The 12,291-nt window shown below is 43.5% G+C and overlaps 1 protein-coding gene across 1 annotated transcript in view; it reads left to right on the top strand.

Annotated features, from left to right (window-relative positions):
* The window catches only part of ptgfrnb (prostaglandin F2 receptor inhibitor b), a 75,708-nt gene that overhangs the window by 18,403 nt on the left and 45,014 nt on the right, over positions 1-12,291 (top strand). The window contains exon 5 of the mRNA XM_030756506.1: positions 2,147-2,560. Coding sequence (XP_030612366.1) covers positions 2,147-2,560 — 414 coding nt within the window. The remainder of the gene's footprint in view (positions 1-2,146; positions 2,561-12,291) is intronic.

The raw sequence follows: 12,291 nt of genomic DNA, 5'->3' as shown, positions 1-12,291 counted from the left end.
GAGAGGAGGTGTTGGAGAGTAGCAGGTAATTAAAACAGGCCACAGCAGTGAGCAGTTTATTAGATTTCTTCATGCAATCTTTTATACTTTAACAAAAGTGAACATTAAACCCTGAACAACTTTAAATGGGAATTTGATTTTTTTTTTTTAATGTTGTATTGTTTGATTGTATTTTTATGTATTTATTTATTTATTTTTTAACACTCCTTTTACTTCTAACACTACTATTGGGGTAAACTGCAGGACTCTTTAGAGTTACAGAAAACTATTTTTGTCCAGTTTCTTTCGGCCATAATGATCAGTGGTTTGTTGCCCAGCCTTACCTCCGTGCATTTGCCCTTCTCTTGGACAAAATTTGAATATCTTTTCTCTGATAATTGAAAAGGAAGCTAGCCGGTGGTTATTCAGGCTTCAAAAGACCCTTTGAAAAAGCTCTGGGTCGTCAGCAGCGGTGCAGTATGGGTTAGCATGCGGTGCTTCCACGTGAGTACATGCACACAGGTTCCCCGCACACCCCCGACAGGGGACGGATCAGCACGTAATCCTCAAATCTCATTCTTGATTTGGGATGAAAGATATTAGTATATGCACGCTTAATTGGTTCGTGTATGCGCAGTTCTGCGAGCTACTGCTGGATGTTTAACTCTAGTTTTAACAGCAGTTCGCAGCAACAGTCATGTCAGGACACAATGTAAGGTAAAGTGTAGAGAGGAACCCAACGAGTCCCTGTGAGCAAGCAGCTTGCAACAATGCCTGGAGTAAAACTGGAAGAAAGTCAAGGATGAGAGGGAGGGGGAGGGACATGGGAGAGTTCTCAGTCTGTTGTGTGGCTGTCTTTATTGTAAAGGAATCCCCTCCTCTGTGAAACGCTTGTCTTTTTATTCCCTCTGCCTGCCTCGCTCTCTCCCAGGAGGTTCATGACCCTCATTGGCTGACCATAGAGAGGCCCCTATGTGCATACACACACGCACTCACAGACACACACATTTTCTCTGTCTCTCTCACAATCATCAATGTGGTTGCTCTGGTCACCATATCTTATATCTTTCCGGGTTGCCATATCCTCTTAAGTGCTGCAGAGCACACAGTGGTTTGTAATGAAACCAGAGATGAGATACACACACACACACACACACAGACACACACACATACAGGTCTTGATCTCAGGTCCATTGTGTCCCAGTCTCTTTATATTGACTTACTGACTTGAGTAAAGAGATGAGAAAAGTCAAACAGAGTAAGCTTTGTCTCTCTTGTCCATTTCCAGACGCCATGTAAAGACCCCCCCCCCCCCAAATACTGCTGTTTATGTTGTTACTGGAGATGATATTTACAGGCCCGATCCAACATTTGGTTTGAAGATACATTAAACAAAAAAAAGTTGGTTGCTACTTTAAAAAAAAAATAAAAAATTCTGCTGTGTCTACTGAAAAAAACAAAACAATCGATAACTAATGCTCTAATAGATCTAACACTTTGACTTATTGCCTCCAATGGTTCTTTTTTTGTTATCCACCTGTTTCCATCCTTATCTCACTGACTCATATGACCAGGATGTACAGACTGTGCTGTGACATCCTCGTTTGTTCCCTATGATAATGGCACTTCCCACTTTGTTAAGATTAGAATCAGCTAGTATGCCAATTTGCTTATTCACATATCTGTCATATTAAATGAGTCACAGGTATAGATTTTTTTTTTTTTTTCCTTTGGGCTTTGAGTGTGCTTACATGTGCTGTCAGCCCCCAGCTGGTTTGTGTACATAAAGCCAGTGAGTCTGTCAGTGTTTCCCACAATTTGATTGTATTTGTGGGGGTTGCGGGGACAGGGAGTGTGCACGTATGGGCGCCTTATTAAAAAATAAGCCTGCCTAAGTAAAGCCAGTGTGTGGGAAACACTGGGGTTATCTAATTTGACAGAAATCTGTACCTTCTCCTGCTATCTGACTACTTGAAAACACAGAAATGCTCATTATGCTTCAGTCAATGAAATCTCAGTTAAGAAAACTGGCTGGAGATGTTTGTGGGGGTTAGATCCATGCAAAGAAAGGGACTTGAAATATTTTATTGTCTTTATGTAGTATTTTTCCGATGCATACTTAAGTGTATTAAGATTAATTGACTGATGCTGTCTTTGTCCTCTCAAGGTCATTCCCTCAGCGTGAAGGCTTCAGCCACCTCCTCCTCTCCCTCCTCCACCTCTCTGGTCCTCACCCCCGGCAACTCGCTGACCCTGATGTGCTACGTCGCCGCCGACAACCTGCCTGCCCTCTCCCTGGAAGTGACCTGGCTGGCCGACGGCCGTGAAATCGTCACCATGGAGCGCAGCGGGGTGGTGATCACAAACACATCCTCCAGCGGAGCGCAAGGGAAAAGAGGGGAGGCCAGCCTAGAGCGCACGGGAGCCGGGGAGTACAGGTTGGGGGTGGGGAAGGTGAGCGGCGAGGACGGAGGAGAGTACACCTGCCGGATCCGAGCATTCATCGAGAAAGGAGGACGGCGGTGGCACATGACAACGGAGAAGACGTCCAACCCTGTGGCCGTGAAGGTCTCTGAGATCAGTGAGTGAAACCGCTCATCTTGATATCATATTTCAGATGCATGAGTTGAGCCAAAAGGACCAAATCAGTAATGAGAAGAAAACAGTAAATGCACTGCTACAATGGTGGTTGCTTGTATAAAGCTTCTAGATGCTTCGTTCTAGGCAGTCGTTTTCTGCTCTTGGCTCTGTAAGAGAATAGACATCATTAAATCTGATATTATCTTCAGCACAAGGCTCTGGCCTTGAGTGAAGAAGCCCCACCCACTTTCTGTTTGCCAGGGTTAGCCAATCAGAAGAATGTTTGTAAAATCAGGAGCAAGGGTGCTAAAACAGCTTATTTTTTAAGTGTAAATCATGCAAAGGTACCCTATTAGAGCTGAAATCTGGAGATGGAACGTAGGTCTTCCTTCAGTTCCAAGTTCTTAAGTAACAAGATTATTTAATTTATTTGTAATAATCAGAATCAGAAGCCTTTACTGTCATCAAACTCAGGTGCTTGATGACATTAACCAAACGTTACTAAAAATACTGGGGCTTGCTATCTGCTTGTTAACATTGCGCGCCCCAGGGTCAGGATTTGTTTCTAGCACTAAAGCCGATGCCCTAGGGGACAAAAAGGGAAATGCCCCACTTTGCACTGCTGTGGGTAAATCTGGGAAGTGTCACCCTGATGAGCTGCTAAAAAAATAATCCTCTTCTTGTTGAATGAAGTGTTTAAATAACAGCAGGTCTGGTTTTCATGTTTTCTTTCTTTCTTTTTTTTAAGTCTATTTTTTCTGATAGATTTGAGTTGTTGGGACTTTTGGATGTGTTCTGAGCTGTAATGATTTTTGTTTTTGGTGGCCACTTTGAATTGTGATACAGCCGATTTCTTTCTCTATTCACTATGATCACCGTCTCTTCCCTAACTATCAGATTATCATTGAACATTACATTTTACTAGTCTAGACAAGCAGGCATTCTTGGGAACATAAGTGCAAATGTAATGTCTTCTACTTGGCTGTGATTGGCCAATTTTTCTTAAAGGGATAGTTGGTGAAAGTAACAATAAACGACCATGTGCACGTTGCTCATGTATGATTTCACGAGGTGTGCAACAGTGCTGCTACAGATTAATCTTGAGTCTCAAGGGGAAGCTCTTTAATCCTCTCGTCAGCCTGTCGACTCCCGCTGCGGGGACGATTGATTAGTCATGCCTGTCCTGCTCTGTGTACCTCTGGGTGTGCTGTTAGTGTGTTGGGGTACATGTGCACGATGCTCTGATCCCGCTTCTTAAGAGCAGTGATGTCAAACACAGTCGACACAGCAATCAATTACTGGCATGGTGGGTGGTCTCTCTGCCTGTCCTTTCTCTATTTCCATCCTGTTTTCACTGTGTTTGAATTTCACTCCATGTTGCATTTAAATATAACTGGCTGGCTGGGAAGGTTATGTGTGGCACGCTGTTAGTCACGGAATTGGTTTCTTTGTTTCACCCTTATTAGCAGCACCTAGCTGAAAAAGCTTAAGACGCATGCATCCATACAGTCCTGGTAAAAAGAAAGTACAGCCTCTTTCAACTCTAAGATTTACACATCAGGACATAATGAAAATAACTCGTCCTTAGCAGCTCTGAAAATTAGGTAAATACAACTTAAGATGAACTACAAAACAAAATGGAAAGCAAAACCAGAGAAAAGACTACCATTCAAATGGATCGAAGGATAGCCAGAGTGGCAAAGACTCAGCCAATCTCAGGTGCAACTTTCACCATGGGAAGACTTGGGAGACAAAGGGTTCAGTTGGTCTTCAGTGAGTCTGGAAACATTTACAGAAGCGATGGGAAAAGTGAGAGAGGGTTTACGTAGGTTTTACGTCCGCTGGATGGATCTTGTTGACCAAAAACTTCTTCCAGTGAGGTCAGCCAATCAGTGAGTTCGTTTGGATCTTTTGGAAGTGAAGGAAACTGCTGGATTTATAAAAGCAAGACAAAACTGTGTTAAGCAGCAGAACACTTGATCCTCTTATTTTCATAATGGTTGAAAGTCAAACTCACAATTGAAAATCAAATTTAATTAACTGCCCAGCCATAATATTTGGTGTGTTCAGTTTAAGCTAAATATAATCTAATAAGGTCTCCAGATGGCCCTGTGGTGTCGTGGTTAACATCTTTGCCCTACACAGAAGAAATCCCTAGTTCGATTCCGGTAGGAGGCACAAACCCAGCATCAGGGGTGGCCCAAGGATTTGGTTAAGTGGGAGGGTTTTTGCCCCTTGGGGAACTCAGGAAGTAGCCGGAAGAAAGTTTAATAACACGTGCACAGATGGTGCGCTAAAGCTTGGGTCTGTTAACCAAACCATTGCAGTTGAGTGTTGCAGCCCAGTGTTCAACACTGGTGTAAAAGTCCTGTTGTAATTGATCATAAGAGGAGCTGGATTTCTGACAAATTCCCTAATTCCCAGATCTTAATGAAAGAAATGGACTGAAAATGAATAAATAAAAACTTGTTACATAAGCACTTTCATCTACTGTACAATATTTTTTAATGATTTTTGGGAATTCCCAGGAAGTGCTTTGGCAGATCGACTGGCTAAAAGTTTTCCGTGAGCTGAAAAGCCCAAGTGTTGGTTTATTTTGGGAAAGAGGCAATTAGTTCTTTTTGTCCCCGTTTCTTTTTCAGGGTAAGCCACAGAGAGAATAAGAGATCTTTAATGATATTCATGGAGTCCAGTTTGCTTTGGTGCTTCTTGGCTGTAATATTGTCAGCAAGGATCAAAAGCACCTCATAGTCCCATATTCCCTCTGAGGAGTTCGGAGGAAGAGGGTGCCAGAAAATGCTTGCATCAAAGGGAAATCTGAAAAATTTCAGCATTTACTGGACTTTCAGCTAACAAGTTAATAACCCATAAATCCCTGCACATTGTGATGGATTTGGCACATGAGGTTCATGCTGTTTCCAGATTCTTCAGTTTACTTTCTCCGTGGATAGTAATAGTCAACTAGCCTGTAGTTAAGATCATGCCGCGGATGTCTCGGCCTAAACAACTGCCAGCGGTGTACGCTTTAGTTTTATCACTTCCTGGTTTGCACCCAGTTTTGTGGCTGGGCTTTCCTTTCCCATATCCAGCGTGTGGTTGGGATACACAATGTGGGATCAATATCAACAATTGGAAAAGCAGGTTAATTTAGTTTTGCCAAAGCTACAAGGTGTCATTACTGTTAAATCTAAGAGTATTGCACCCAACCCTGCTTTGAGCTGTTCCTGTTTCTTCTTGCCTCGCATGTAAATTATAAAACCACAGGGTGCCCGGTGTTTGCTTTGGAACCGCTGAGGCTATCCCCCAGTTGCAATGCCCTCTTTCTTTACAATCTTTAGACAAATTGTAATAAAAAAAAATAAACAGACCTTGTTCCAGCTATGCGTGTTGAGCACTGGGCACAGCTTAGTTTTAAGGAGGAAGCTATCGTCACTGGTTGACTTCAGTCGACTGTGCAAACAAATGATCAAAACTGGCAACATCCAGCCTGTTAAAAAACAGCCTATGGCCTCGTTCAGACTCGCAGCCCAGGCCTAATTTGTGGCATGCAGCAATTTTTACACATGAAGAAGTTCATCAAAAGAGCGGGCTGCTTGAATTCGATTTGATTTTGCTCCAGATGGTGGTAGGATTGGGGGGAGCACATTAGACGCATGCATACGTGGAACAGTTTAGTTGGATTTCTTCGTATGTATTTAGTGTGAAGCTCGTGAGGATCACAGTTCCTGTGTGTTTGCAGCTAAATTCTGCAACCACACTAACAAACTGTTTTTAAAAGTAAACGGGAGCTATATACAGTAATGCATCAGTTCTTGGGAATACAGTTAAATATGGTAAATGTCGCATTAAAGAAACACTTTTTTTTACTCCAAGCTACTGTACAGTTGTATGGTGTCGTCCAGCTATGAAAGTAAAACATATCTAAACCAGGGACGGTCAGTCTCAGTGTGCCTCTGCTAGCTGCAGGACATCCTGTAAATCATGTCAAAGGCAGCCTTTAGTTAAAATAACGGCATCTCTTCTCCAAACTCAAAAGATTCCTCAAGCCTGGAGGATCCGTCTTACATTTACAAATATCAGCCAGGCTTTACGGGCACGCACATATCAAAGTCAGCCTGCATGAGGGCACATCATCGAGCAGCACCATCAAGGACGTTGTCTCGCTTTCCGCCTTGCTGTTTGCGCGTGTTTGTGTTTACATGTGTGATACTGCTCAGATTATCTGCGTCTTCGCCGTGTGTGTGTGTCTGCTGAGTGGTTTACAAGTGTATGAGAACGAAAGTAGGTTTGTTGAAGGCATTCTCCAGAGAAAAAATGCCACGTATGCACACACACACACACACACACACACACACACACACACACACACACACACACACACACACACACACACACTTCAAACACTGTCTTCAGTGTGTTTGTGTGTCCCACATATTGAGAGTATGAGGCGGTTCTCGCTGGTGGAACTCGTACATGCTGGCCTGGGGGTATACATTCCTTCATACTGTCTGCTGAAACACACACACCACGAGAACAACATTTCTAATTGACTATACCGAAGCTCATATATTCCAACCCTGTTCCTCTCAAGCTTGTGTGTGTGTGTGTGTGTGCGCGCACGTTTGTGTGTGTCTCTCTCTGTTGTCAACCAGTCAGCTCCTATTCTATTGATGTGCGGCCTTGAGGATCGCCCCTTCTTCCCACGATGCTTTGCTGTGGGCTCAGCCTACCACGAAGCACACAAAAAAGAGTTGGAGAACTTGTTCAGGAGTTTCCCCCACGGCAGGAACACACGCACACACGCACACACGTACGCATGCAGAGTTAAAGAGGATGTAATTCGTCTCACCCCTGGCTACACTTCCCCCGTGTGTGTGTGTGTGTGTGTTGTGTCAGCTGGAGTTACTGTCAGTGAAGCCACTTGACTTGAAAAAGGACAGCTTGTATTTCATGCAAATTATTACATTTTGTATATTTTATGAAGATGCTCTGCAATCATGTCTGCATATCTCAGATAAGGCTCTGTGCACATTTTTGTCTCTCGGCCACTTTTTCAGGATTATCCAAACCACTTCACTTGAAGGTAAACCAAAGGGGTGTGTGCTTAATAAGCCCGAGCTGTGTGCACACAGCTGCGGTGTGTGCTCTGGGTCAAAGTTCAACCAGGAGGTCACCCTTTATACTGACAGTCATTTTACTGTTGCCCTCTCACAAATACTTTTAAAGTGATATGAAGCCACACGCCTGCTTGACTTTTTTCTTCATGTGTCTTCTTTTAGTGCAAGGAAATATATAAATATAAAAGAGCAGTAAAACATTATCTTTTAAATTCTGCAGCAAAAGGGTTTTAATAGTCTTTAATTCTTCTTGTAACCATTCAGTATACCTTACACATCCTAAATCTAAAGGAACATGTTCATCTTTTCATACAGTGTCATATGATACTCTGCTGGGGGAGAAAAGACAGGTGTCATGTAGCTGTTCGCTGTCAAATGCAGCAAAAAGCTGGTACAGCAACATGCACGGCTGACTGCAAGTACAAGCCAGTATATGCATACGAGTCAAAGGCGTTTGAGCTCAAGCTGAACTAAAGGGGCCGCTCAGAACTTCGTATTCCGTTTCTTCTTTCGATTGTAATCTCCATCTGGAGCTTTTCACTGCCAGCGGGTTTCTCACATAAAGGATAAATGACAGATATCGATGCTTTTCCCAGTGTTTTATTGCAGTCAACCAAACAATCAAGCTGTTGTGGTTTTGCTGCTGCACACGCTTGCAACAGAAAAAAAATGTTTAGCCATTCCAGTTTAATGAGGGCTTTATTAGGTTGTGATCTCAAAATAAAGATCAGCATTTCCGTGTCTCTGGTGTTGGAGAACAGAGATGCGAGCTGCTTCGTTAACCACCTGATCTTTTTTTTTTTTGCTTTACAGTCACTCCCTGGGCACAAGACAGAAAAATGAGCAGCTGAAATCTCGTTTCTCTGCCGCCTGCCTGGCCTCGTGCCAGAGCGCAATGAGGAATTCAGTATTATGTGGGAACCTTTGTGCATTTCAGCTGCTACTCCACACTGAGAGTAGTCAGTGGAGGTGGTTGAACCACTTGGGGGAGGTCACAGCCCCACTCAATTGGATGCATGACTGAGAGGAGAGACTGAGACCTCTCTGCAGATAGCCTGAAGAGGCTCAGTCTCCCAGCTGAGATCTGAAGGTCAGGTGGTGCCATTTTGAGTGGAAAAAGCTCTGATAATCCAGCTGTACTGGGATCAGATAAGCTGTTATCAACCAGCTGATAAATGTATCTGAGCATTTAGCTGCTAAAGAGGGAGATATTTTTCCACCAAAGTAGATGGAGACCAAAACGGTGATTCAAAGAGGAGAGAAAGAAACACATTTGACTATCTTTCTGTGTCTTGCTTTCTTGCTCTGCAGACACGTGACTGTTAACCTGCTATTTTGGGCATGTGACAGTCAATGTCGGGTCAAGTGAATAAGGGCCCTGTCACACAAGGTCTACGACACTGACAACCACCGGTCGCAAGGGAAAAATGTGTATTCACTGACCGGTTGGCAAGTGGTTGCTGAAGGTTAATGGGAGTTGCTGGGAAGTCAGTTGCTAAAGTCCCAGTCACGCAGGCTTAGAGACCAGTCAGTGACCCCCTGGTTGGTCGCCTGTAGATTGCCACAGTCACCCATCGTTTGCGTGGAATACTTGTCTGCAAACTCTCCGATCTGTAGTGAAACGACACAGACTGGAAGCAGAAAGCGTCTTCCTTCAGAGTAAAAGTTTCACCTTTTCAAATGTGTTGGCCCCAGTGCCGAGGCACAGCTTCTACAGGCAACTGCAGCAGTCGGCTAGGAACCAAAGAAAGCACAAGGAAGTTTTTGGTCCAACCAATTTTGCAGAGTGACAGCCGGCAAACTCCAGGAATCACTCAATAACCAGTCAGGGAATAGACATTTTTAACTCACAACTGGCTTACTCAACGTGTGGTCTGTTGGGTGTTTATTGCTGTTGTGGGTGTCCGTAGCTTAGGGAAGTAGGGTTCAAGCTCATGAGCAAGGCAGTAAATTCCCAGTTCTTTCCTTTCTATGTTTAAGTTTGCTCCAACAATTAGTGATTTTGAACCTATAATTAGTCAGTTTTCTATATAAGGGTTGCATGAATAAGAGAGTTAAGCATGGTAAAGTTTATTTCATACAGGATTAACTGTATGACTTTTTTTTTTTTCTTCCCTAAGGAAAGTGTTTAAGATGCTTCCTGCCGTGCTCCAGCAGTTTCCTACACTCAGTGAAAATCTATCCTTCAGTAAAATGAAAAGTAGCTAAATTAAGGAGGTTGTGCATGGCCACAGGCTGTAAGAAGCTCCACTCTGTGGTTTTGAGATGTTTAGCATCTATGATGTTAAGTATCTGTCTTTCTAGCTGGAGAGCTTGAGCGCTCACTCGCTGAACCCCTGCAGTTTTATTGTGCCTCGGTGTGATTTTTACACCTCATGATCCAAATTTTTTTTTTTTTTAAAGTCGTATTTTAAAACACATTAGGCAATTAATGTAACCCATCTTTGGGATTCAGTGTCCAAATATCAGTTTCTTATTCTCCATTAGATTAGCAGTTGTTTGAGATGTAATGTATGATATCAAAAGCACATCTGTTCAGTGTCGGCCTGCATTTTTCCCCCCGTCCTGGGAGACATGCGGTGTGTGTTGACAGGAGGAAGGGAATGGCTTGAGTGGCTTTTTCATATCTGCTTTTCCTATCACATACACAAAACGTGCACACGCGCCTGCACGCTGCATGAAATCAGAGCGCCTCTCATGCCTCTGGTTGTTTTGGCAGCATGCAAACTTCTGCTCTCTGAAATTGCTCACTCTGCTCTGGTTGAGAGTTTAATTCCGCTGTTCAGCTCAGTGGCACAGTCACCGCCAAACTTCCCTCTCTTACTTCTGTCTCTTAGTCACCCTGGTGCTATCGTGGCATCCGGCCCACCTGTAAATGAGCCGAGGCAGGAAACACTGACCAGACACATTCCAGTTTAAGCCCAGCTCATCGAAAGAACAACAAGCCCTTCTCAAATCCCACTGAAGCCGATGCTGATGGCTGCACTTCCTTGTTTGCGTCTGTGAGCAAAGCTTCACTTTAATGGATTCTTGGATACATTTTTTACAAACTGTAAACTTTTCATGAGATGCAAATGTGAACTCTCTAACACTATATGCATGCGCTTGTGCATCAACTGCAGGCAAAACTCAGTGGTGGGCCCCAGCTGATGCCTCCATCTCACAGATATCACTTTAAATCTAAACTTAGACACAGGGGCCCTCTTCAGAGAAGGACTTACAGCCGGATTACAGTTCAAGATGTGAACACAAAGTTTACATCATATTATGGATATGGAAAACTTTGTAGGAAACAATTGAAAATTTACACATCCAGCAGTTACATGAGCATTACTATTATTCAGTTGGAGTCTAATATTCAATTCTGTTGTACCTGTGTTTTTGGTCTCCACCTTCTCCTATTGGAAATGTCGGGTCCTTTACTTTGGAGATCCGGGAAATTGTTGGTTCGGTGCTAGAGATGGACCAACTGACAGGCCAGTTGGTTGGTTTCCAGCATTCGCGACACTGACCATCCAATCTGCCTCACGTATGTCTGATTACATGCTAGTTTGTTTCATGCATGTGCAACACGCACATAGCGGCGCACATTCACAGCCACATGTTGTTAGGGTATAAGCTCTTCACTGTGAGGGAAGACACAAAGTTCGGCAATGTAAACCATGGGTGGATGACCACGAAAACGTTCTTAAAACACCTGATCAGAAGGGTGAGGGTGAATTAAGTGTCTGAACACGGAAGCTAACAAGGGAAATGTGGCTAAGGCTAAAGCTGCCCAGAGCTCAGAGCCAGCTACAAGCCAGCAGCCTCGGTATGAGCAAAGGAGCAAAACAATTACGAGGAAAGTTTTGGAGATGAGTGGAAAAGAGAGAAGGGTCGATGTCCTGTCATCTGGTGAAGTTACAAATTAGAAAATGACATGAGTACCTGACAAGGTCTTGTTCTGTAAACCTGCTTTTGTTTGATAAGGTGAAATACGTCAGGTGAAGGTGGCTGCACAGCAACTCATTGGAATCGGTAAAAATGGGCTATCGACGGGTCACTCTTTCAAAAACACTGGAAATTGGAGTCAGCTGAGAAAGTTGCATTTGGTGCGTCTCTAGTCTGTGCCACAGGCTTTACTGTCATGTTACCTGAACTGTTCCTGGGTGGGTTTTTTTTTTAATCCTCTGGGTTTTTTGTCCTGCTGAAAGGTGCTGTTGTCCCAGAGCGCCGAGTGTTGAGGCTGATCAGAGCATTTAATAAAAAAATAATTATTGTTATTTTGCAGCTCACATGAAACTAACAATTGATACATAAAATCTGAAACACAGCACTTAGTGGCAAGTGAATCCATCACCATTGCTCCCGCTGAAATCTAAAGAGTAGCTTCTCGACATGAACACATGCTGTGTGATGAAAGCAGTTTGTTGTGTTATTGACAATGACCTATTTTTTCTCACTCTGCCTCCCAGAGCCACACACTAATGGAGCCATTTTCTTCTTCTTAAAGCTTGTTTTACACAGTTTTCTTCTCTGCTAAGCTCCGCAGAACGCAGGATAACAAACAGGAGCAATTTAGGCTGCCAGTCAGACTCAGCTTTGAGGACATGACTTGAGGTCAGATGCGTAAAAG

The sequence above is a fragment of the Archocentrus centrarchus genome, chromosome 2, assembly GCF_007364275.1.
Source record: "Archocentrus centrarchus isolate MPI-CPG fArcCen1 chromosome 2, fArcCen1, whole genome shotgun sequence".
Lineage (NCBI taxonomy): Eukaryota > Metazoa > Chordata > Actinopteri > Cichliformes > Cichlidae > Archocentrus > Archocentrus centrarchus.
The sequence above is the reverse complement of the archived record's forward strand: the minus strand, read 5'-3'. Positions and strand labels throughout refer to the sequence as shown.